Source organism: Haliotis asinina, chromosome 4 (assembly GCF_037392515.1).
Source record: "Haliotis asinina isolate JCU_RB_2024 chromosome 4, JCU_Hal_asi_v2, whole genome shotgun sequence".
In the NCBI taxonomy this organism is placed as follows: domain Eukaryota; kingdom Metazoa; phylum Mollusca; class Gastropoda; order Lepetellida; family Haliotidae; genus Haliotis; species Haliotis asinina.
Genome location: NC_090283.1, coordinates 7137326 through 7164339, shown reverse-complemented (window position 1 = coordinate 7164339; position 27014 = coordinate 7137326). Strand labels below are relative to the sequence as shown.

Here is a 27014-nt window from a genome sequence, read left to right as displayed (position 1 = left end):
CTTACTATCATCTACGTAGGACTTATTATCATCTACGAAGGACTTACTATCATCTACGAAGGACTTATTATCACCTACGTAGGACTTATTATCATCTACGAAGGACTTATTATCATCTACGAAGGACTTATTATCATCTACGTAGGACTTATTATCATCTACGAAGGACTTATTATCATCTACGTAGGACTTATTATCATCTACGAAGGACTTATTATCATCTACGAAGGACTTATTATCATCTACGTAGGACTTATTATCATCTACGTAGGACTTATTATCATCTACGAAGGACTTATTATCACCTACGTAGGACTTATTATCATCTACGTAGGACTTATTATCATCTACGAAGGACTTATTATCATCTACGTAGGACTTATTATCATCTACGTAGGACTTATTATCATCTACGTAGGACTTATTATCATCTACGAAGGACTTATTATCATCTACGAAGGACTTATTATCATCTACGTAGGACTTATTATCATCTACGAAGGACTTATTATCACCTACGTAGGACTTATTATCATCTACGTAGGACTTATTATCATCTACGAAGGACTTATTATCATCTACGTAGGACTTATTATCATCTACGAAGGACTTATTATCACCTACGTAGGACTTATTATCATCTACGAAGGACTTATTATCATCTACGTAGGACTTATTATCATATACGAAGGACTTATTATCATCTACGAAGGACTTATTATCATCTACGTAGGACTTATTATCATCTACGAAGGACTTATTATCACCTACGTAGGACTTATTATCATCTACGTAGGACTTATTATCATCTACGAAGGACTTATTATCATCTACGTAGGACTTATTATCATCTACGAAGGACTTATTATCACCTACGTAGGACTTATTATCATCTACGAAGGACTTATTATCATCTACGAAGGACTTATTATCACCTACGTAGGACTTATTATCATCCACGTAGGACTTACTATCATCTACGTAGGACTTACTTTCATCTACCTCGGACTTACTATCATCCACGTAGGACTTACTATCATCAACGTAGGACTTATTATCACCTACGTAGGACTTACTTTCTCCTACCTCGGACTTACTATCATCAACGTAGGACTTACTATCATCTACGAAGGACTTATTATCACCTACGTAGGACTTACTTTCTCCTACCTCGGACTTACTTTCTCCTACCTCGGACTTACTATCACCTACGTAGGACTTATTATCATCTACGTAGGACTTACTATCATCTACGTAGGACTTACTATCATCTACGTAGGACTTACTATCACCTACGTAGGAGAGAGTAAGTCCTACGTAGGAGATAGTGACGCCATAAAAAAATTTCACCGTGGCCCTAATACGCCGCCGTAGTGAACAGTGCCTTGAAACAGTATGGACTATTTTGCAAAATCTAGTTTAGAACAGTTGATTGAAGTATACGACTACATTTACACTAGTGACCCTAAACTTTTGATGGGTAGTATAGCTGAACACAAGAGTCTAATGGTGAAGGAAACAGGAGACTCTTAGAGTAAATGAAACACATGGCTGTAAACTCTAAAACAGTGATTGAAACAGTCAAAAAGGAAATGGTTTCCGTGTCTGGGTGAACCAAGTTGACCATTTCAGATTAATGTGTATTAAAATATATAGAGCATCTCCAACAGGAGATACTAAGTCCTACGTAGGAGACAGTAAGCCATACGTAGGAGATAATAAGTCCTGCGGATGTGATAGTATCTCCTACGTAGGAGATAACGAGACTAAACAAATGTTTCACTGTGGCCCTAATACTCTTCCGTACCTGGTATAGTCATAACTGATTGTATTGCATGAATATATCGCGAAATAGCAGTTCTAAGCGAGGCGGTGGAATGAGCTGATCGTCATGTTTTAGCAGTTTTTTGACGTTTTTGCAACAAGCTCGCAATCGGTCAACTATCACGTGATCATACGAAAGATTTTTATTGGTTAAGTTGCCTGCACGTTCTTTTCGCTCGCACCCGAGATTATCGCAAGCCACACCTTCGTTACCTTGATTGATTGCGATATGTACATAAAGTGAACACAGAAACTAAAACGGCCAGTTTGAAAAGAATTAGATTATATTAACGCTTCAAGAACTTTCATACAGATTTATGAAAGATTTGTTAAAAAAAGAAGTGTACGGTATTAGGCAACCGGTTGTGACGAAATAAAATATACCTTCTCCTAACATCGTACACTATTCTCTAGCTTTAATTAACATGAATTTGGTTATCTTATTGAAGACCGTTATGGTAATTAGTGTAAAATATTGTTGACAGACACTCCATTAGAATCTGAAAATGAAATTGAATACTAATAACAAATATAACGCTTTCATACAGATTTATGAAAGATTTGTTAAAAAAAGAAGTTCACGGTATTAGGCAACCGGTTGTGACGAAATGAAATATACATTCTCCTAATATCGTACACTATTCTCTAGCCTGAAACTAAAACGGCCAGTTTGAAAAGAATTAGATTTTATTAACGCTTCAAGAACTTTCATACAGAATTATGAAAGATTTGTTAAATAAAGAAGTGTACGGTATTAGGCAACCGGTTGAGACGACAGACATATTGTTGACAGACATTCCATTAGAATCTGAAAATGAAACTGAATACTAACAACAATTGTAACGCATATTCATTAAACATCAATGTTCTTTTAACGAAGACAATACATATGCTGTATTGCAGATGGCACTGTCGATGAATATTAGAGAGCAAGAACTCAGTGAGAAAATATTACTGCTGTGGATTTGGGGAAGATCGCTATCAGAACATTCACATTGACGTTGTGTATTTCGAGTCAGAGGCTGAAATTATAAAAGAACTGCTTCCACGCAATATGGAAACATGTTTTATGGAAATGCTGTGGCCCTTGTAATTTGCCATATACTAAAACACCAGCAGGAGATAGGCGGTGAAATGTCTATGATGCACCTTGCGCGTCGGGTCTTGTTTTATATACAAGACCATTATGATCTCCAACAGGATATGAAAAATAATATTGAAGTTTTATAGTATTCCCAGAAATTATTGAGAATCATGTTGCGTCATGTAATTCATTACGTTTATTAACGTCTGGCGTTTTACTTACATAAACATGTTAAAACATCATCCTTTTACAGTCTCAGTCTTGTTTTAGTACTTTGTTAGACCTCCTCGCTCAGCCATGCATGCCTGAATACGCCTAGGCACACCACCCATTAAAGTTTGTAGGTAATCGTGTGATAGGGTATCCCAATATTGGACCACCTCGGCCTTCATATCTTCAATATTTCTCAGTCCCTTTTGGTTTATTCTGTCCTTCATGACTCCCCACACATTCTCAATTGGGTTTAGGTCTGGGCTGTAACTGGGCCAGTCTAAAACTTGAACATTTTCGCCCGACAACCACTGTTTTGTGTAGCTCGCAGTGTGTTTTGGGTCATTATCATGCTGGAAAATCCAATCATTTTCATACAATGTTTGTGCTGTCGGAAGAAGGTGACCATTTAGAATGTCAACGTATCTTTCTTTTGTCAAGTTTCCCGTGAAAACACACAATGGCGTCACTCCGCGAGCCGATATGCCACCCCACATGTGAAACTTCGGGCTATGTTTTGGTCGCTGGTAGATAGGTTTGACAGTATCTTTGGTCCAATTTTTCACACAATTAGGGAAAAGCCAAACAGAACTTTCATCCGAAAAGAAAACATTATCCCAATCTTGAATTTCATGAGCCCGACACCAGTTTAAACGTTTTTGCTTTTGTGCATCTTTCATCAACGGCGAGGGAATTCATCTTTTTTTCACCCAATTAAGTCTCTGTAATTCCTGCCTAACTGTTTCATTGCATACCTGAGGACTTCCTCTGCTAATCATTTCATTTCTGATGTTCTCAACACTTTTCAATTTGCCCCTACTCACAATCTGCCCAAGTCTTCGGCGATCCACAACACTGAATTTCCTAGGCCGACCTGCCCCTGCTTTGTGCTCTATCCCGGTTCCTGTTTGAATATTCTTCAAAGTTCTGTATACTGTAGACAGAGGAATACCATGTCTACAAGCTAACACTTTAGCATCAGCCTCACCCCTTTCAAAATCATCTAGAATGAGCTTTCTTTTCTCTCTTGCTGTAAATTCTGCCATGTCAACACAGGAAGCCGTCTGCTCAGACAAGGGAGATAACTCTTGACGTAATGAGCTGCCTTCTAAGCCTTCAAGAGTTGTCTCCCTTATTTAGTATGCTTAGTGCATAGTGAAAGCCCTTTTTCCAATCTTAGCATCATTAGAAAAAAACAAAGATTTTCTCAATAATTTCTGGGAACACTGTACACTGCGGTTGTTACTGAAATAAGTGAATATCTTGTTCAGTCATGAAGCTTTTGTTCTTTTTATTCGAGTTAATCTACTATTGTTTCTTTTCTAGATGGTGGAAAAAAGAACAAAAGAGGGCCTTTCCGGAGAGCGGCCCAAAAGTACGGAGTGTCCGTTATGACCATATCAGAACCACGTCATAGGAAGATCTGAAGTCAATCCCAGAAAACTGACCTCACACAGAATATTGACAAGAGATCATATCATTGAAATGAAAAGACAAAAAGTTGAGCAGAAACGGAGAAAATGAAGCAGAAAAGAAGGCCAGAAAAGAGCAGAGATAACTTAAACAAAAACTAAGAAGGAATTCGCCCATAAAGTAGTGACTCAAAGGGAAATCAAGTTTAAGTCAGTTCCATTCTGTATGTAAAGTATTCTGTATGTAAAGTATTCTGTATGTAAAGTATTCTGTGTGTAAAGTATGATGGGAAATACACATTGCTCTAACTGTTTTATCATTTGGGGTAAAAATTATTATCATATTATTCATGCCTCCACGTTTTCATTTTGTACATATATTTCACTCGTTATTAAATAATACATGATACGAATTATGTCAGCAAAAAGGCTACTTATATCGAATTATTTCAAGTTTCGCCATGTCGTCACAGGCAACAACACTATTGGCACTATTGGCACAGCTCCTTGATTTGTGGGTGGGCGTATTAACCTGTCAATCAATGCAATGCCCATACACACCACCAAAAGAGACACTGTGCACTTTACTGACAAACACTTGCAAAATGCAATTGTTACGAGTGTCCAAGAGCGTCCGTCGTGGTTGCTCTCGGGTGGTAGTTTAGGATGGTGGACAAGAGTAAGGGAAGACAAGAGTCGACGGTAGAGATGAAAACAGCAGCAGCCATGTTTTATTATTGTTTGGTTGAGTGACACAGTGGTAAATATGTGACAGAACGCACATTAGGACTGAGTGGCTAATGATCCTGATGTGGAGACCCGCTCTGTCACTCACACACATATTAGAAGTCCGACGGCGATTCCTCATCGTCGACGTAGTCGTAGATGGGGCGACGGCCTTGCATGCACGGTATTGAGCACCATGTACGATATTGTGGGGTTAGGTTTACGGTATTACGGTGAATCCGTACGGAATTGGGGGCCTATCCGTTTACGTAGAAAATTTAACAGGGACGATAAATTGAAACCCGAATAATGAACCGGTTTCTCTATTCAGACTTGGATAAGTTTCATTCTGGTATATGCCACTCCCACACTGGCATCGCAAGTAAGCGGCGCATTCGTTTGACAACCTAAACCGTACGTACTGACTCTATATGTACTCTTTGTATTACGGCCGATATGGTTGCATTCGTGTAATTCACTGCAGCGAGGAGAGGATGCGATGCGCGAAATGAGAAACACTGAAAGTCATATTTGATAAATTTCATAGGGTCATACAAGATGGGATTGAGATTTTTCACAACACAAATATTTAGTAGGCAGGGAGAGAAGTCAAGTAATTGAAAAATAACAGTAACGGACGAATTATGTCAGTCATCACAAACATGTACCCATGCATTTTTTTTTGAAATACGATAAACATGGGCACAACTGACATCTGCTTATTATAATATCAGTAACGGTTGTGATGCATGAAATGTCAAATCACAGTATGGTTAAATCATGAAAAAAAAAATAAACAAAACAAAACAAAAAACAAAAAAAAAAAAACACTGCAGTTTTCTACTTCATATTAATTATCCTGAACATTTGGTATAAATGAACATGGATAATTTGGTTTTTTTTCTTAATTTTTAATAAAAGGGGATAATATTAAAATATTCACTTAGTAAATATAATATTTCAGAAACAGAAGAAGCAGTACTTATTCTTCCAAATTCTGTCTTTTATTACATAGCTAAAACAATACATACATTCATACTGATTATAAATTTCAATCTCTCGTATGACACAACTTGTACCTTAACGACTTCTTCCACGGAAGCAAGGTGGGGGTCGGAATGACACTAATATTGCAAATAATATTATACTGACCTCCACCTCGCTTCCAAGAGCGAAATTGTTATGTTATACGCAATGCCATGCAAAATCCTATTGTCCATCAATAAAATACATATTTTACTACCAGTAGAAAGAAATTTAGATTTTGTATGTCGGTGGAAACAAACTTAAATAAATTTAGTATTCAACCTCAGATAGGGCGCCGCCATTTTTGAAAATCGTGAAGTCAGGGGCTAAAGTCAATTTGAATTAATGAGATTATGGTTTCTTTTCATCAAGTTAGAAACTCAAAACTACTTTCTACTAGAATCATAATTCGCACGCATGCCCTAATGCATGTCGCCTGTATCATTACACTTCACGACGAAAACAATGATTCTGTTAAAAGCTACGACAACTTAATCAAAACAAAATACAAATATTATATTAAAAAAAATTAAAGTTATATAGGAGCAATGTCAGGCTATTACCTTGTCCATTTATCCATCAATATCCACAAAAACGAGTGATATATAATTCATTACGCGCTACCACTATTTATACCTGTTATAAATTGTGAATGATGACAAATAACGTGTAGGTTTGTACCACCTAACACGGATTACAACCTAGCGACACCAAGTGAGTTTGACAGAATCGTCTATGAAAACAAGGGTTGTAACTCGGAAACCAGGAAAAGCAGGAGACAAAACTAAAGGATAGTAGATTGTGTAAACATATAGCTTTCATTTTTCAATACGGCTGTCGCGATTTCATTTTTGATCAAACCTGTAAATGAAATAGTTTACCCCCTGAAATGTAGATGAATTCTACATACACCCTCATATCTATACCTACTATTACGTCACGGAGCCACGCCGCTCTGATTGGTTGGAATTGCGTTTGCGGCTGAGAGTTGAGCACTGTTTTCAAAAAGGTCGATTTATGGTAATTAAAGATCGAAATGAGCAGTTTTAATGGCGGGGTTTCATTTATAACGATGTCAATGGGTGGTTTGTGCGTTTGCAACCCCTAGAGCATATATGATCTTTAAGTCATGGAACCCGTGAAGGTCCTGGGGTAGAATAGGGATTCAGCAACCCATTCTTGCCTTAAAAGGCGACTATGCATTTCGTAAGAGGCGACTAACGGGATCGGGTGGTCAGTCTCGCTGACTTGGTTGACACATGTCATCGATTCACAGTTGTGCAGATCGATGCTCATGTTGTTGGTCACTTGATTGTCTTAACCAGACTCAATTATTTACAGACCGCCACCATATGGCTGGAATATTGCTGAGTGCGACAGAAAACTAAACTCACTCACGTTATGTCATGGCGTAAGAAATGATTCTATTCTTATATCCGGGTATCACCCGCCACTTCGTGAAGATAGACTGACAAGGGGAGGAGGGGAAGGACTATGAAGATAGACTGACTAGGGGAGGATGGGAAGGACTATGAAGATAGAGTGACAAGGGGAGGAGGGGAAGGACTATGAAGATAGAGTGACAAGGGGAGGAGGGGAAGGACTATGAAGATAGAGTGACAAGGGGAGGAGGGGAAGGACTATGAAGATAGACTGACAAGGGGAGGAGGGGAAGGATTATGAAGATAGAGTGACTAGGGGAGGAGGGGAAGGACTATGAAGACAGACTGACAAGGGGAGGAGGGGAAGGACCATGAAGATAGAGTGACTAGGGAAGGATGGGAAGGACTATGAACATAGACTGACAAGGGGAGGAGGGGAAGGACCATGAAGATAGGGTGACAAGGGGAGGAGGGGAAGGACTATGAAGATAGAGTGACAAGGGGAGGAGGGGAAGGACCATGAAGATAGACTGACAAGGGGAGGAGGGGAAGGACCATGAAGATAGACTGACAAGGGGAAGAGGGGGAAGGACCATGAAGATAAACTGACAAGGGGAGGAGGGGAAGGACTATGAAGATAGAGTGACAAGGGGAGGAGGGGAAGGACTATGAAGATAGAGTGACAAGGGGAGGAGGGGAAGGACTATGAAGATAGAGTGACAAGGGGAGGAGGGGAAGGATTATGAAGATAGAGTGACTAGGGGAGGAGGGGAAGGACTATGAAGATAGAGTGACAAGGGGAGGAGGGGAAGGACTATGAAGATAGAGTGACAAGGGGAGGAGGGGAAGGACTATGAACATAGACTGACAAGGGGAGGAGGGGAAGGACTATGAAGATAGAGTGACAAGGGGAGGAGAGGAAGGACTATGAAGATAGAGTGACAAGGGGAGGAGGGGAAGGACTATGAAGATAGACTGACAAGGGGAGGAGGGGAAGGATTATGAAGATAGAGTGACTAGGGGAGGAGGGGAAGGACTATGAAGACAGACTGACAAGGGGAGGATGGGAAGGACTATGAAGATAGAGTGACTAGGGGAGGATGGGAAGGACTATGAACATAGACTGACAAGGGGAGGAGGGGAAGGACCATGAAGATAGGGTGACAAGGGGAGGATGGGAAGGACTATGAAGATAGAGTGACAAGGGGAGGAGGGGAAGGACCATGAAGATAGACTGACAAGGGGAGGAGGGGAAGGACCATGAAGATAGACTGACAAGGGGAAGAGGGGGAAGGACCATGAAGATAAACTGACAAGGGGAGGAGGGGAAGGACCATGAACATAGAGTGACAAGGGGAGGAGGGGAAGGACTATGAAGATAAACTGACAAGGGGAGGAGGGGAAGGACCATGAAGATAGACTGACAAGGGGAAGAGGGGGAAGGACCATGAAGATAAGCTGACAAGGGGAGGAGGGGAAGGACTATGAACATAGAGTGACAAGGGGAGGAGGGGAAGGACTATGAAGATAGACTGACAAGGGGAAGAGGGGGAAGGACTATGAAGATAAACTGACAAGGGGAGGAGGGGAAGGACCATGAACATAGAGTGACAAGGGGAGGAGGGGAAGGACTATGAAGATAGACTGACAAGGGGAAGAGGGGGAAGGACCATGAAGATAAACTGACAAGGGGAGGAGGGGAAGGACTATGAACATAGACTGACAAGGGGAGGAGGGGAAGGACTATGAAGATAGAGTGACAAGGGGAGGAGGGGAAGGATCATGAACATAGACTGACAAGGGGAGGAGGGGAAGGACCATGAACATAGACTGACAAGGGGAGGAGGGGAAGGACTATGAAGATAGAGTGACAAGGGGAGGAGGGGAAGGACTATGAAGATAGACTGACAAGGGGAGGAGGGGGAAGGACCATGAAGATAGAGTGACAAGGGGAGGAGGGGGAAGGACCATGAAGATAGAGTGACAAGGGGAGGAGGGGAAGGACCATGAACATAGACTGACAAGGGGAGGAGGGGAAGGACCATGAACATAGACTGACAAGGGGAGGAGGGGAAGGACTATGAAGATAGAGTGACAAGGGGAGGAGGGGAAGGACCATGAAGATAGACTGACAAGGGGAGGAGGGGGAAGGACCATGAAGATAGAGTGACAAGGGGAGGAGGGGGAAGGACCATGAAGATAGAGTGACAAGGGGAGGAGGGGAAGGACTATGAAGATAGACTGACAAGGGGAGGAGGGAAGGATACGTGAATGGTAACCTGTTCTATAAACGAGCAGGAGATCTTGATGTTCCCGGCATAGGTGCTATTTGGGTCGAAGTGACTACACACAAAAATAAACTTGGGTTTACTTCCCTCGCAAACCCGGGAGACCGAACCCAGTCAGACCGGATGGATGTGCACGGTAAGGAGGTCATATATTGACTGGTTCATTTGCTGATACGCTGAGGGTGAACTATTGCGTGGCTTCGTTCGCCCAAATACAAAGCAGGACTTGAAATTACACCGGTTTCCGCCCTATACAGTCATTCGGGAAAAATGGATGCAGTTTGTTTGCGACCCACAGACATAGTAATATGTCATGTGTACAAGTATCACACCTGCCCGTCTGTGTAATTATATAATGTCACATAGAGAGAACTCAGGTGCACGAGCCATAATCAATATATTTTGCTTTTGGTGTATAGCCTCACAGTGTTATGTTCACATTTCATGTGGTCAATGATTGAAGGTGTGCATTGCCTATAGTGATTAGCAGACAGGCAGAATGACACACGGGTGTCAAAACAGACATTGATTTTAGTCTGTGAAAGAAAAAGATATCACAAACAACATATTTTCCCATAGATATGTATTAAAACATTTCGGTTTAAAAGCTGAGCCATTTTAACACTGAAATTGATATTTCTAATGCTGCATTTTCTTGAAAACGTGGTTTGCGAATCAGCAAGAAACATCTCTTGTTCTCCAACTTCCACCACAGCGAAGAATTGGCTTCCCGCCCCAAGTCGTGTTAACATCATCACTACGCATGCGCTATGGGCGCACTTCAGCACACCTGTTGAGAGCACTTTTCACCCCAGTACTGTGTTCAACTCCGATTCCGCGGTTTTTATCGCGTTCTTTTTCAACTTCGTAAATTGTCAATGTCTATATAACTATCCTGACATCTGATAACTTGAATTTGCATTTTTGATACTTTGTAAGCCCAGTTTGCTTTGCATATGACCTTTAAGCAATCGTTAATGGGATTTGATTGATGGTTCCTCTGCAGTGGTTTTAAACAGAAATGTTAGACTCTTCATGTTAGGAGATTTCAATGCCAATATGCTCGACACGAGCAATATTAAGATACAATCATTCTAATTACGTATGGCCTAGTTCTGCTTATTACTGAATCCACAAGGGTGACGCAAAACACTAGAACACAAAAGTCCAGAAATTCTCCGCATTGTGGCCTCTCTCTCACGAAAGACTTGACAAAAATAATCATGTAGCAATTATTAATGTGTGCTTAGGGTGAAAAATTGAAAAAAACAAAAATCGAAAACTCAAAATTTGAACTCATTCGATCATGGGCGAGAATGTTTAATTTCGCCCAGAATTAATGTTTTGGAGGTTGTAAATGAATGAAAGTATGTTCTTAGGCATCATGACAAAAATGTCAACTCATTTTGACTTGATTCCGGTATTTTAGAGCGATGTTAAAAAACATCTCGCCCATGGGTAAAAAACATTTCAGGCCATAGACGAGAATATTTAGTTTTACCCAAAATACATCTTTGTCCATGTTTTGGAGGTTGTACATAAAAAGAAACAAATTTTGCCTTAATTCCGCTAATTAAGAGCGATTTTGAAAAATCTGGCCCATGGGTGAGAAACATTTGGCCCATGGGGGAGAATATTTACCTTTACTTTAAATACATTTTTACATGTTTTGGGGATTGTAAATGAATGGAAGTACAATTGTGAGTATCTTGACAGAAAATTCAACTCATTTTGACTTAATTCGGTTAATTTAGAGCGATTTAAAACAAATCTCGCCCATGGGCGAAAAACACTTGGCCCATGGACGAGACACTTTCCTTTTACTCCAAATGCATCTTTATCCAGTGTTTTGGAGGTATTATATGAATGAAAGTACATTTATGGGCAACTTGGCACCGATATCATTTTGACTTGATAATTATTCAGTTAATCTAGAGCAATTTAAAAATATCTCGCCCGTTGACGAAATCATTTTTACTCATGGGTGATAAATTTGATAAAATTCTTCCTACATTTAATGAAGCCACAATGCAAACTGTTTCAGATTGTCCTTATTATCACAGTTCGATAGCAAAATTAAAACAAATCATAAAAAAACAATTTGAGTGAGAGTGTGTTAATATATGCCGTCACCTCGGCAGCATGTTAGTCATATCCTCACCAGACATATCCTCACCTGTCATATCCTCACGTGACCCAGTTAAACATCGATAACAAATAGATGTATATTAAGAAAAACTGTCAGCAAGAGACAGTAAAAGAATATCAGTCAGATTTGAACCTAGCATTTAATAGTTATATAAGAGCACCTTTCGGACAATACACAAAATACCCAACAAGCCATACAAAATGAGAACTGACGGTGGGAACTGACGGTAGATCATCAGGGAGACTTACAGTACTTTTTCTACCTGCAAGGACCCGAGATGGACTTACATGGTCTCTTCATACGTTGGCGAAAGTGCACAAATTTAGCCATCCCTTACAAACATAAATATCCTACAAGTATAAGCCTGGTGTATTAGCTTCAAACGTTTTGAGACATTATTACCTTCCCAAGACGGCAATAACTACCAACAATGTCAACAAGAACCTATATGGAGCCCTTTTTATCAATACATATTTAAGACTAAAGGATTTTAAAAATTATTCTAGACCAATATTTGTACACAACTGATGAAATGTAACTGCAAGCTCAAGGTTCATAAGCATGCACAGGGCACATTTATCCTACTTCATTTAAGAATGCCCATTTCTGATTGATTCAAGTGGCCTTTCGAAGGAGAATAAATCATTTAGTTTTACCCCGCCACGTGGGAAAAGCATGATCCGCCATTGATACTTGTGATGTTTGAGGGTTATAGTTCCATAACTTCTTTCTTTCTTGTTGATCTTATTATTTGACAAAACTGGAAAGGTGTATAGGAGTGAGTGAGTGAGTGAGTTTAGTTTTACGCCGCACTCAGCAATATTACAGCTATGTGGCGGCGGTCTGTAAATAATCGAGTCTGAACCAGACAATCCAGTGCTCAACAACATGAGCATCGATCTGCGCAATTGTGAACCGATGACGAGCGAGCCTGACCACCCGATCCCGTTAGTCGGCTCTTAAGATAAGCTTAGTCGCCTTTTGTGGCAAGCATGGGCTGCTGAAGGCCTATTCTACCCCGGGACCTTCTTTGTGACAGTTGAACAGTTTCTGTTTTTGAGTGGTGTGTGACAGTGTCAGTTGACATTCTGTTAATGTCCATTCCATTCCTCACATGAAATAAGATATCTGAATTAATTATTATTAATGTTAACAAAAATGTAGATTTTTAAAAAAGACAGATTGAGTTAACAGAAGTGTTCTCGCGATATTTTTTGCGTTCTTTAACATGTTTTGGGAGGGAAGGGTGTATCATTTATTTTTTCATTCATTCACCTACTTCTTTCTTTTATTGTTTCTGTCTTTCATTCATTCACATAATTCTTGCTCTTCATTCATTCATTCATTCATTTATTCACTCATTGCAAAATTTCCACTGATACAATAAAGTGGCTGAAGTTTTGTTAAACACAGCTGAAGTATAGCTGGGAACGAGCCAAGTCACTGTGTGCGTTGGAGCTTGACGAGGCACATGTTAATTACTAAAAATGGTAAAGAAAGCAAGCGAGTGACCTATCCCTGTTGTAGATTATCCCTGGTTTAACAGTACTTCAGCCAGTTTATTGTATCAGTCGGAATTTTAAGGAGAATGAATGAATTATGGTAGGAATTAAGAGCAAGAAATATATGTGAATGAATGAAAGAATAAGAATAAAAGACAGAAGTACATATATGTGAACGAATGGAAGAATAAATGATACACAACGGCTTTTACTCCCAAAACAAAAATGCAAAAGTATCGCGAGACGCGTGTTAACATAACCTGTCCTTTTTAAAAAGTCTACTTTGAGTAATTTTTGTTTACATTAATTCAGATGTCTTATTGGATGTTTTGAATGGCATGGTCATTAACAAAATGGTAACTGACACTGTCACCTACCCCTAATAAAAAGTGTGAAACTGTCTCAAAACACTGTAAACACATCACATACACGCTATCATTTCTTTTTTGATTATGAAACTATCACTATTACTTGCAAACACATTTTCTCTTGACAGTACATTCCCTCATAAGAATTAAAGGTGTATATGAAAGATGTGTTTCAAGAAATAACTAGAAACACTCAAAGAAAAGTGTGTAGTATTTCAGTGGCGGATCAGAACAGATATGTCATATTTTTCACTCTCTTCAAATACACCCTAACATTTTTTTAAGTCATAAAAGTTTTACTTGCAAACACCTTTCAAGTAAAGGTATGTTTCCCCTCTAAAATAAAATGTATGTGTGAAAGAAGTTTTTATCGGCACAATTTAGTCTATCCTCGCGGTGAATCTAGTCTGTCGTACAGACCCTGATTTATATGTATCCAAGAAAGCCCACGCAAGTCTAGAAAATGTGGCAAGTCTAGATTTCCATAGCGTCTGAAAATGAAGAATGTCTCAGGGCTCCATTTCATTATATTATTGTTTTTCACTATGAACGTTTTTTCAGTAAAATATGTTCATTTCAGAGACTAGCTGTTAGTCTACGGTGAATCGACAATGGATACCAGGGAGCTATAACATACCGACTTGACACTAGAAATGTACTGGTTTGCCCTCATATCGCCTACACCTGCACCGGACTTGATGTTAAAATGTCCTGTGAGTGGATCCAATCTCGTGATGAGCAACGAGATCTCAACGTGAGACAGTTGTTGAACGATCGTGGTCAGTCAAATTAACTTAGAACATATAGGCTTTTTAAGTTCATTGGTAACAGAGTCCTACGTTACAGAATTGATTCCTAGATCCCATCCCTGTATTCTGGCTAAGTTGTGTTGTGGTTCTCTCCCCTTAGAGGTAGAACGTGGAAGATTTACTCGACCGAAAACACCTCTTGAACATCGCCTCAGTAAGCTGCGCCAGCATCAGACAGTGGAAGATGAGATTAATTTTTTGCTTGGCTGCCCATTATATGAGGATCTACGGAACAGTTTTCTCAGCGATATGATTCAGCTATATCCTGTTTTGCTCTATTGCCCGTTGCTCAGCAAGACGTTTGTATTTAACAACAAACGGATATGGTAAAACCTCTGTCAGCAATACTTTACCGTATGTATCGGAGGAGATTGTGTAACTCCTAGGGTGATGTGTGCGAGTATATGCTTGTATACTTGTGCGTACGAACATCATTGTTCCAGTTCATGATCAAATGTTTTTAATTCTGCTTCAATTTGTGGCCAGCTGCATCAAGAAATTGCATCACTGATTTTACTCCGGTGGAGACTGTTTCTTCAGTCTCAATGCTCTTAAACTTCTTTTATTCTCATAAGAAACACAATTGGTGGTACAAGAGCAAAGAATATACAATATTCACAATATAAATATAAACATGCGTCATGATGGTGAGTCATTTACGTAACAATTCATACAAGTGAGAAATAAAAGTGATAAACCTTTGGTAAGTTTAACGTTGGCAGGCGACATAACCTTGCTAAGAGATGATAAATTGGCTCAGCTGTGATATGTTGGAGGGATGAATGATTGTCTGTAAGAATTAAGTGACATACATTAAAAAAGATAATGCAATTCGTCCCCAACTAAGTTGCTGTCGCATAATCTACACATTCTTTCTTCTGTCGGTATGTTCTGCCATCTACCAGTTTCGATCGGAAGGTTTAGATTTAAGGTTCTAAATTTCAAAACAGGGATGTGTATAGATTTTGGAAATAAAATCTATTTTTCAAAGGACAGTGTTTTTTAAAAGTATTGATAATAGAATTCCTTGGAACTGGAACGTTTATCTTCTTGCCATTTTTTAATAAACTGATCTGTTAGGATTTGTTTTGCTTTTAAAACTAAGGACTTTGTAGAATATGCCCAGGGATTTACATATAATTCGGATAAACCGATTCTGCCTAATAAATGCTTTATGGAGTGTAACCAAGGATATGCTGTAGGGTGTTGTTCATAGTCATGACTAATATATTGGTATAAAACATGAGAACGTTTGATCGTCTCAGCTGACGCGAGTGTATGCCAAAAAGACAACATATTGACATAAATTCTTATGTTTACAGGGGTTCTACCTAATTCGCCATAAACCATAAAGTTTGGGGTGGAGTTTCTAAGACCGGAGCAATTTTTAGAAACTTCAAATGAACACTTTCAATAAGTTCTAGTTTCTCATGTCCCCATATTTCTGATCCATATGTAAGGATTGGTGATATCATGACATCAAAAGCTGACATAAGACAATCTAGTGGTAGATTTGCATTTCGTGCTTTCTTTAAGAGAGAGTACATCGCTTTTCTGGCATTTGCTACTACTCGTTTAATGCCGGTAACCAATCTTATATTTCTATGGAATTATATTCCTAAATAAACATAGCTGTCAACGATATTTCATTTTCTATTTCCATATTTAAATTCTAATCTTGATGTTTTAGCCGGCCCCGCTCCGAAAACGACTTTTGTTATTTGATAAATTAACGTTTAATTTCCAGTTTCCGCAATAGTCATAAAAAGAGTCTAACGATTTTTGAAGATCTTTTTTTGTTTTTCCGAAAAGAACAGTATCATCAGCATATAAAGGTACTAAATGTTGTAAGAATACTTGTGGTTCGTTTTCACTGAACACCTCTAATTTAACTCCATCGGAGCCGAGTTCATACAGGTGGTTTTCTAAATCGTTTAAGAAGATTGAAAATAAGAGCGCGGACAAATTTTCCCCCTGGCGAACACCCTTTTCACAAGGAAAATGGCAAGAGGAATCATTGTTGAATTTTACAATTGATTTAATGTTATCGTACATGTTTGTAATAAGCGTGACGAATTTACCGTGAATTCAAATCTTCTGTATCTTCGTCCACAGACCAATTCTCCAAACAGTGTCAAATAATTTCGTGAAATCAATAAACGCGCAGAAGAGTTTTTGTTTTTGAGTGGACATTATATTTGCAAGCATATGTAAAACAAACATGTTATCTATTGTTGTAAAGTTTCTGAAACCTGGGTAACTAAATTGTTCATTTCTAGGAATTCCGAAAGCCTAGCATTTAAAATACATGTGAAGAAATTTTCTCACACAACTCAAGATTTTTATTGGTCTGTATGAATTGGGGTCATTTTGATCGCCTTTATTTTTGCATACGGGTTTTATAATACCGATTAGCCACGATTCGGGAAGTTTGCCAGTTGAAAGTATAGGATTGAAGAAGTCGATGTAAAACGGGGCTAGCATATCCAATGAGTCAATAATATAATCATTTTCAACATTATCTTTTCCACTGGCACTTCAGTTTTGTAATAGTTCTCTTTATTTCGTCTAGAGTGATATCTTTATTTAATATTCTACAGTCGAGATTAAAATCTGTTTTTTCGTGTGTGGATTCATTTCCGTCGTCGTCATCTTGGTCGTTGACATTTAAAGCTTTATAATAATCATACAAAATTGATAGTAGGACATTTTTCATTTCCAGCGAAGCGTATATCTTCGAGGGCGTTCCAGTATTGCTTGGGTGATTTCTTTAAATTACATCTAAACATTCTTTGGGGTGGGGTTTTATGGATTCGGATATGCTTATTTAAACATATTTTGTAAGCTTTCGATTCTCTACGGAGTCTTTGAACATTGGCGGGGGTATTAGACTTTTTAACTCGGCGTTTAGCTTTATTGAATCGGCGTTTAATATGTCTACATTCTTTACCGAACCAAGGTTTGTTTGTTTTTTTACGGTTGATATGGCGCGCGGGTGTTCTCGTACCGAATGTTTCACTTGCGGCGTTAACTAGAACGTGCGTGAAGCTATCCGAGACCGTGTCTACAATCGACAAGTCTGCATGGTTGGATAACGAAAGATGTGCAAGATCTGTTAGTCTATTATATTCAACTTTCTTTTCAACGTTGTAATGTTTAGGTTTCGATATAGAATCTGTGTGAGGGTTTGGGGCGTGAGCGAGTAATTTTGAGTTATCAATTCCTACGCCTTTCAAAGTGAATGATGCTGGGCAATGCACATCTGAGATCAAATGTGTATAATCCAGAACGCCAAATGTTGTAAATAGTTTAAGAGAAAGCGGAGCAGTAATAACATAATCTATTAAACTTTTGTCATTGCTGGTGACTTTAGCTACATTTCTATCCTTACCCATTCTTCCGTTCAGTATACACAAATTCAGATTTTTACAAATATCTATCAATTTGTAACCAAAGTTATTTACTTTTCCATAATCCTGCGATGACCTTTCTATTGGAAATGGTTCTTATTTAAATACATTACAGGAGAAATATCTTCAGTTTCGTCTAAATCAAACTCCTCGGTGAGGAACTTATCATACTCAGTATAATCACATAACGTACTTGATATTGCGTTGAAGTCACCCATTAGTGTGATATAATCACTCATTGTTAACATTTCCAGAATAGAACTTTTTAATTCAGAAAAGGTGTCATTGGTGACGTAATTTGAGCCTTCGGGTGGGATATATACAATTCCCAGAAAAAATGTCATTATCAAGTTTAAATAAGTCTTTAGATATTTTTACCCACATTGTCCAATCATTTTTCTTATCTAATACATCAATGAAATTTTTTATACGTATTTCTAACAGCAATTCCAATACCACCTGACTTTCTCATTGATCTAGTTCTATGCTGTAAGTATAAGGTGTAGCCTTGGGTATGGAGATCATCTAATATGTCAGTTTTAGTTTCTTGAAAACCAAGAATGTCTTTTGTTTCAATTAAGTTTAAACATTCAGCATATTCAAGTCGTTTGCGGAGATCACAATGCATTAATACATTGATGCCAATCATCATCAGTATCGACATCAATATTATCAACACCATTGTTATCAACATCATTATTCTCAGCATCATCATTATCGACACCAGTAACCTCAACATCATCAACATCAACATTGTTCTTATCACTATGGTCAACATTACCATGATCACTACCAACCTGAATAACATCACTATGTTTAATATTATCTTGTTCAGCCTGGACATATTCAACATCAACAAGATCACCATCAATATATTCAACAGCACCATTGTGATCAACATGTTCAACATTAACTTGTTCAACATAAATATATTTAAGATGAACATGATCAGTGTCATTGTGAACAGCATGAATATGTTCATCATTGATTTGTTCAAGATATACGTGTTCAACATAATCAGTATCATTGTGATCAACATCAATATGTTGAACATTAAATTGTTCAATTTAAACATGTCTTGTATGACCAGGATTATTGTGGTCAACATCAACACATCAACATGTTTAACATCCAAATATTCAACATCTACAATATCAGTCTCAATGTGATCAACATCAACATGTCCAATATCAAAATGTTCAACATCAACACTATCAGTGTTATTGTGATCAATTTCAATAAGCTGGACATTAACGTGTTCGAAATACACATGTTTGACATGATCAATATCATTGTGATCAGCATCAACATGTTGGATATCCAAATGTTCAACATCAACATGTTCAACATCAACTATGGTAGTATTATTGTGATCAACATCAATATGTTGGACATTAACCTGTTCAGCATAAACATGTTTCACCTGATCAGTATCATTGTGGTCAACATCAGCATGTTCAACATCAGCATGTTCAACATCAACAGAACCAGTATCATTGTGATCAACCGAAATATGTTCAGCATCGACATGTTCAACATTAGTATGTTCAATGTCAACATGTTCATCATCAACGTTATTAATATTATTGTGATCAACATCAATATGTTTTATATTTACCTGTTCAATATATACATGTTTAACTTGAACAGTATTGTTGTGATCAATACCAATGTGTTCAACATTAGCATTTTAAACATCAGCATTTTCACCATCAACATCAGGATATTGGACATTAACCTGTTCAATATAGGCATGTCTAACATGATCAATATCATTGATTGTATTGAACATCAACATGTTCAACATTTGCACATTCAACATCAACATGTTCAAAATTAGAATATTCAATATCAACATCTTTAGCATGCTCAACATCAACATGCGCAGCAACAACCACAGTAGTACCACTGTGATCAACATCAACATGTTGGACATTAACCTGTTTAACATGAACATGTTTTACCTGACCAGTATCACTGTGATCAACCAAAACATGTTCAACATCAACATGTTCAACATTACTATGTTCAGTGTCAACACGTTCAGCATCAACATTATAAATATTATTGTGATCAACATCAATATGTTTTACATTTACTTGTTCAATATGAACATGTTTAACGTGATCAGTGTTGCTGTGGTCAATATGTTCAAAATCAGCATTTTCACCATCAACATCAGGATATTGGACATTAACCTGTTCAATATAGGCATGTCTAACATGATCAACATCATTATGATCAATATCTTCAGTGTCATTGTGTTCAACATCAACATGTTCAACATTTGCATATTCAACATCAACATGTTCAAAATTAGAATATTCGATATCAGCATGTTTAGCATGTTCAACATCAACATGTTCAACATCAACATGCGCAACATCAACGACACTAGCTCCACTGTGATCAGCATCAACATGTTGGACATTAACCTGTTCAACATAAACATGTTTTACCTGATCAGCATCAGCATGTTCAACATCGGCATGTTCAACACCAACAGAATTAGTATCATTGGCAAGCAGTTTAGGATCATTGTAATCAAAACGAATTTTTGAGCAGGAACATGTTCAACGTCAGTTTTATAGGCATTATTGCGGTTAACATCAGTGTCTTTAACATATACTTGTTCAAGATGATTAGCATCATTTTGGTGGACATAAATATATTCAGCATCAATGTCTTCAACATAGACATGGTCAGTACTCACATGACCAGCTGCAGCACTGGACACACCATACACACTATTATTAAATCTGATGTCAGTGTGAATGGCAATGTCGTCATGTTTGTCATTGTTTTTCACATTTGCAATGTTTTATTAGCGTCAATATTCAGAGGACACTCAGTGATGTTTACTTGTTTATGAGTGGTATTCTCATTTAGGCGCTGATGCATTTTACCAGATGTTAGTGACATGTCAACAACAGTACTAACACTGTGCTTTTCTTTGGTCTCCTTCGTGTGATCATTCGGAACAGGGTTTACATCTCTTGGGTGTACTTTATGTTTAGCAATAGTTTGTAACGTTGGTTTGAAACAGTTTTTAGTAGTATATCTGCATTGATTCAGTTCAGTTTTCAAGACTTGGATGCAACACTTAACATGCTTATATGAGGTTGGATATGGGCTATCTATCAGTTTGACCAGGCTCCTGACCACCAGTGTCTCCGTACCTGGGTATAGTAGTTAGCTGCCTGGCTCCTTGTGTCTGAGGAACTCTATATGGGGGAGGTACTGAGGTTTGGCTGGTAGTATTCACATAAAGTCTGCCAACAACAATAGCTGCTTTTTGTGCTTTATTCCTGGCATCTTTGAGTAATGGCATCAATACTGTTTTACTGTAGTCAGCTATTTCTTCAGGAAATTGTTCCACAATATGATTCTGTTCACGTCCATGTTTCTTTACTACATCTCTTTCTTTTGTTACTAGGAATTTAGCAATGATAGGACGGGGTCGTATAACATCCCCATAGGAGCGTGGTGAACGTTGTTGACCTATTCTGTGTACACGTTTAAATTGTATTTCATCACTTTGTTCATATTTCAGTTCAGTTTTGATAAATACTCTCAATACCCGTTCACAATCTTCGAAAGGTTTGTTTGTAAATATGAGGTTGTCCCTCATTGAGCGGCATCGCTGATCAATGAAGGCTTCTCGGAGACTCGGCAGACAGTTCTTGCATATGTTCTTTTACAGTTTTCACGTCTTTCTCAATGGTTATCTTGTCACATTTTAGGTCATCACAGCTGTCACTGCTGAACCTGGCACTCTCCTCTAAAGCACTCACCCTTTCTTTCACATTCTCTAGAGATTCTATTTTCAGCTCTTGTGTGGCAATGTTGCTTTTAATATCAGCTACACCATTTACAGCTGTGTCTAGTTTTGTTAGTTTATTGTCTGTAGTCTCTAATTTGGCTAGGATAGCTGCTGTTGTTGTATCGGGACTAGACGGGAGGGTTTGACTGGTACCTGGTGGGTTGGATATTGTGCTGGTGGAGCTGCATATCCTGGGTGTTGTGCAGGGGTGTAGACAGCTTGCAGGGAATCTCCGACAAGGTGAGCGATACTCCCGGGCAATCGAACATGGTTGTTGAATATGGTTAAAGGTAGATTAAGAGATCATTTTATTTTCAAGAATGGAGGAATAACATAGAAATGAGCTCTAAGGGACAATATTAAAACTCTACCCTCATTTGAAGCCTTTCCATTATTGCCCAAATATATTTATTTTCCTTTATTAAAATTCAGAACTTCCAATCATTGGCTACCAATTGAAACCGAGCGCTGGAATAATATTCCAAGAACAAATAGAACCTGTAAATTATGTGTCTCCCCAGCAATTGCAGATAGGTTTCACTATATTTTTCGCTGTCCTGCCTTTAACGAATCAAGGAAAAAATAATACCAACCAAATTATTGAAACACTCAAACATTGTATCGTATAAAGTTTTGTTTACTTCTTTAGATTTACTGTACAAACAAAAAAACTTAGCAAAGTTTGTGAATGTTATTTCTGCTATAAAAACTGTTAGGTAATAGACATGTCATATCATACTCTCATACCACCATTGGTGGTCTTTGGAAAATAAATGAATTTGAGTTGAACTGTTGTTATTTATTTTGATGCGGCCATTGCTGACGTGTCACCTGGGTTCGTGGCAGGTGGCGGGTGGTGACTGGGGTGACCTTTTCTGCCGTTTTCTGCCCCTTTCATCACTATCTGGTTTTTGTGTGTTTCTAAAACACTGACTGGGATTGGTGAACAATCTTTAGAATTTACTAGTATATCAATACCACACCCATACAACATATAATGCAAATAAAACACGTGTCGTCATCCATATGAACTAGCATATAACTAACATATGTGCATACATATCATTACGTCAAATACAACTATCATATACGTCTACATAAAAAGAGGATTACGGTTTGTTGTGCATGACTAGCTCTTTGTAGAAACACAGAACAATCGTGAGAAGGTTATTGATCAGTTAATTAGTTTTCTGTAAAAAATATCAAACTTAGTGTTTTTATGATAAAATCGTTGACGGATTCAACTATGTTCTGGTTTTCACAGTTAATAAGTTCGATCACCGGAGTCATCACAGAGCACAGTGAGAAATATACTCACATACAGTCATACCAATACTCCCATCAACTCACAATATCACAACACTACAAAGGACTTTAAAGAAATGCACAACAAATCATATAATTATATCATTTACACTGAGGATGAAATGCACAATAACAATTCATTGAAAGCACAAATCAGTAACTATTACTGTTCACTGTTCCAATCACAGTCGGTGTTGTTGTCACCATATGTAGGGTTTCAAACAGTTTATTCTTTCGGTGGTATATTAGGGGTCCTCCCCCTGCTTGTTAATCTCCAAACACTTTGTCGGCATGTCACTTCTGATCCCTAATGATCAACTGGTGCAGCACGCTCCCCAGACACCCAGGTCAGTTCAACTTTACACAAGCGGCCTGTCAGGGTCGATCCCTCACGATCATCGGGACAGCCTTACGGGGTGTAACACCTACCCGGGACACTGAATACAAAAACCACACCATGTACATGGTGTCTTTACACATACGTAACATATGGGTTTTACACATACAAGATGTGTTTACAAGGCTGTTTTACAGTTACTTCATATACCACACTATCACTATACTTTACACATAACTGCTGTCTGAATATTATTGGTACCCCACCGTATTATTAGGGACATTCTCAAATGCTTTCATTATAAATCACAATTCTTTGACAATCCAAACTTCAACAATTATATTACACATATTTCATCTAAGCTAAGGTTACATATTATAAGGTGAATGCTAAACCTCAATACATATACAAACAGTTCATTAGACTGGTCTCATTAAAAGATGACACAAAATCATAATACCACACCAGCTGAATATATAGGGATAACAGCCAACCTGACACACATACACTTTCAAACTGGTTGCCAACTCATAATCTTCACAGCAAACCTTATATATCCCCCAAGCTGCTTGCTTGACCCCAAGCCTACTACCCAGCCACATACAATAGTCTCATATTGCACACCTCAGACAAACAATAGCTCAACGCTTGCATCACTGCCCACGCTCACAAGTCCTCACTCCAAACTTGTCACCTTTCAAATTTAACGCGCAACATATACTGTATACTTTATAATCATTGTGATCTTGACAATCTCCTCCGATACCCCCTTCCCCCGAATCCACACCCCACCAGCTGCAGGTCGTGTAGGATTGGGGGGAACGGTTCAGCGACAATTTAGCTCGGCGGACACAACGGACTCCTATAGCCCCATATACCTCTTATCACAATGGTATAATTTGTCGTTTTTGTGTAACCAGTTTTGTGTATTCTGTAGTATTGTTTAGCAGCAGTGAAGTAGTAATCAAAATATGTTTTAACCACATTTTCAAAATTAAAATCCAGAATGATCATGCACACAATAAGTAAATTGAAAGGAATATCGTGCCGGACAAGGTTTTCCAGAGCACATGCATCTCATTGTCACTGTCTTTCACAGACTAGTGGTTAAACACTAAACAGGGTTGTTCAGTCACACATGCATGCATATTTATTGATTTCAATATATTTACAGTGAAATGACAATTAATTTAATGCACATAGGAGAATTCTACAAATGGTCGAAATTCGAGATTTTTCATGATCATATATTTGTATATAAAGTCTGTATACATCTCCAGTATAAGTAACACTATATTTAGACTCTAAGTCCACATGGCAAAGGAGGTTTATACACAAAACCAAAACCAATTGGTCAGCTCAACACCGTATAAAACAATCAAATCGAGATTTCCTTAGAATGTGACATATTTGGCTCTTTTACTTTTTCCTTCCATATACCCTCACAAACAGCTGTTCATTTCAAAGTTCGTGTCACCTAGTGATCCACGGGGGAATTGTTAAAATACGTTTGAAAGTGGCGGCTGTTTTCTCCAATACACAAGACCAGCGGATGCGACACGACGTTTTCAGGTTTAAATTGTCGTAGGCGCTTTGCGGAAATTACGTAACTGAACGCGGAAAACATCATGGTTCGCCTCAGTGGTCTTGTCTTTGCGAGTTAAGTTGAAATACTCAACGAACTGAGATAAAAGTCAGAACGATGACATAAACAAACATAAACCTGCATATCAATGCCGCTCCATACCAATAATAGAATTACATAACATACATGTTAACAGCACTTCGTCAAACGTCGGTTATCAAAGCAGACTCATTCAGTGGGCCCCTAACAGTAAAATGAAAAATAATGAAATCAATAAATGAATAAATTTAAATATGCTAAAAAACACCAAAATATGCACGCCCCAGGTAAAATGGTAATAAGGTAGAGCGCAAAAGTCTCAAAACTGGCCAAATATGCCCAGATTCAAATTCTAAGCTATACAATCTACTCAATCTTATTTTACTCGATAAATTAGAATGGTGTCAATGTTAGCATTGTCATAATGTGAGTATTTACACAATCAAAGTTAAATATTTTAGATGTTAATGTACGATTTATCTAACACAGACAGAACAATCCCCGACAAACACGACAGCTTCTCCTCAATACATGTCCAGCATGTCATACATATATGTATATGAACTGATAATTTATCAATTATCAACTGAATACCGATATATATAACACATCACATTTTAGTTTAAAGGGCACTAACGGGGAACAATTTTCGTGGACTGGTTGCTCCTTTTGTTATTGTTTTTCTGCCGTTAGTACCCGGATGATATCTCAGAATTTGTGACTGATTCGTGACTACTGCTGCGCAAGTCGTATGCGCAATTGAGAGTTTAATTATGTTAGCATATGTCCGCCATTCTAAGAAATATAGTTAACCAATAATGAACAATCATGTTTGATGGGCATTCTAGAAGTTGGTGATCCTTCCTCCTTAAGACCATCATTGAAAAAACAAAACAAAACAAAAACAAACAAACAGAAACAAAAAAAATGGCACTTGTTCAGTGTCTTAATTAATCCCCAGGATCATAAGACCAAGCTGCTCCACCTTGAGGAAACATTGCGTGGGGCTTCTGTCTCATGTGTTTTTTTAGCTATGGGGCTTATGTCTGCTGTAACTTTTGTCTGTGGGGCTTCTGCCTTGTGGGGCTTTTGACAGGCAATCATCCATCCAACCTAGTCAAGAGGACCATCTCCACCACGCTCCAGGACAACCCTAAACTCACCAAGCCATCTCAGACCATCAACCAAAAATCCCCACTCATCGAATCACGTTTGACGAGTTCGAAGTCCTGTCAACCCAAAACCAGGACTTCACAAAAAGGAAACTGTTGGAAGCCATTGAAATCCGCCGCCTCTATAATCAACATAGACCAAGGATACTACATACCATCGGCCTCTGAAGACCTAATCAAACCATAGACTATGTAATCATTGTGTCTGTTTGTTGTTACTACTTATATCCCATTCGCCAATGGCTTCACCACATTGGCCTCTTCCTATTATGTTTACCCACTTGTTTACTCTATCACAAGCTGTCGTTAATGTTAATCCGCTGTTTGTCACAACATACCATGTATATAAACTTCTCAATATTTCGTTGTATTCACACCTAGCTTGAAAACGATGTAAGAATCTACATCGAAACATCGCTATACATAGTAAAGAAGAAGTTAATCCTTAAAGCTGTATGTTTCATCTAATGAATTATCAATCAGCTCAATGGTGGTTAATTCTTTGAAGGGAGGATGTTATTTTTTACACATATACTTTACGACGGGTGTAGTCAGTATAGATT

The 27014-nt window shown here is 38.3% G+C and overlaps 2 protein-coding genes across 2 annotated transcripts in view; one reads left to right on the top strand and one right to left on the bottom strand.

The window, feature by feature from the left end:
* The window catches only part of LOC137281229 (uncharacterized), a 56065-nt gene that overhangs the window by 22707 nt on the left and 6344 nt on the right, over nucleotides 1-27014 (bottom strand). The window lies entirely within an intron of this gene.
* On the top strand, nucleotides 18829-20751 carry LOC137282264 (DNA-directed RNA polymerase subunit beta-like). The gene is made up of 3 exons (XM_067813994.1): nucleotides 18829-19149; nucleotides 19281-19731; nucleotides 20402-20751. The coding sequence occupies exons 1-3, from the start codon at nucleotides 18829-18831 to the stop codon at nucleotides 20749-20751; spliced, it is 1122 nt and encodes a 373-aa protein (XP_067670095.1).

Coding starts and splice junctions, on each gene's coding strand:
- LOC137282264 (XM_067813994.1), top strand. CDS start 18,829: ATGCCAATCATCATCAGTATCGACATCAATATTATCAACACCATTGTT. Junction 19,150..19,280: donor TGAACATGATCAGTGTCATT/GTGAACAGCATG, acceptor TTGTATGACCAG/GATTATTGTGGTCAACATCA. Junction 19,732..20,401: donor CATCGACATGTTCAACATTA/GTATGTTCAATG, acceptor TGTTCAATATAG/GCATGTCTAACATGATCAAC.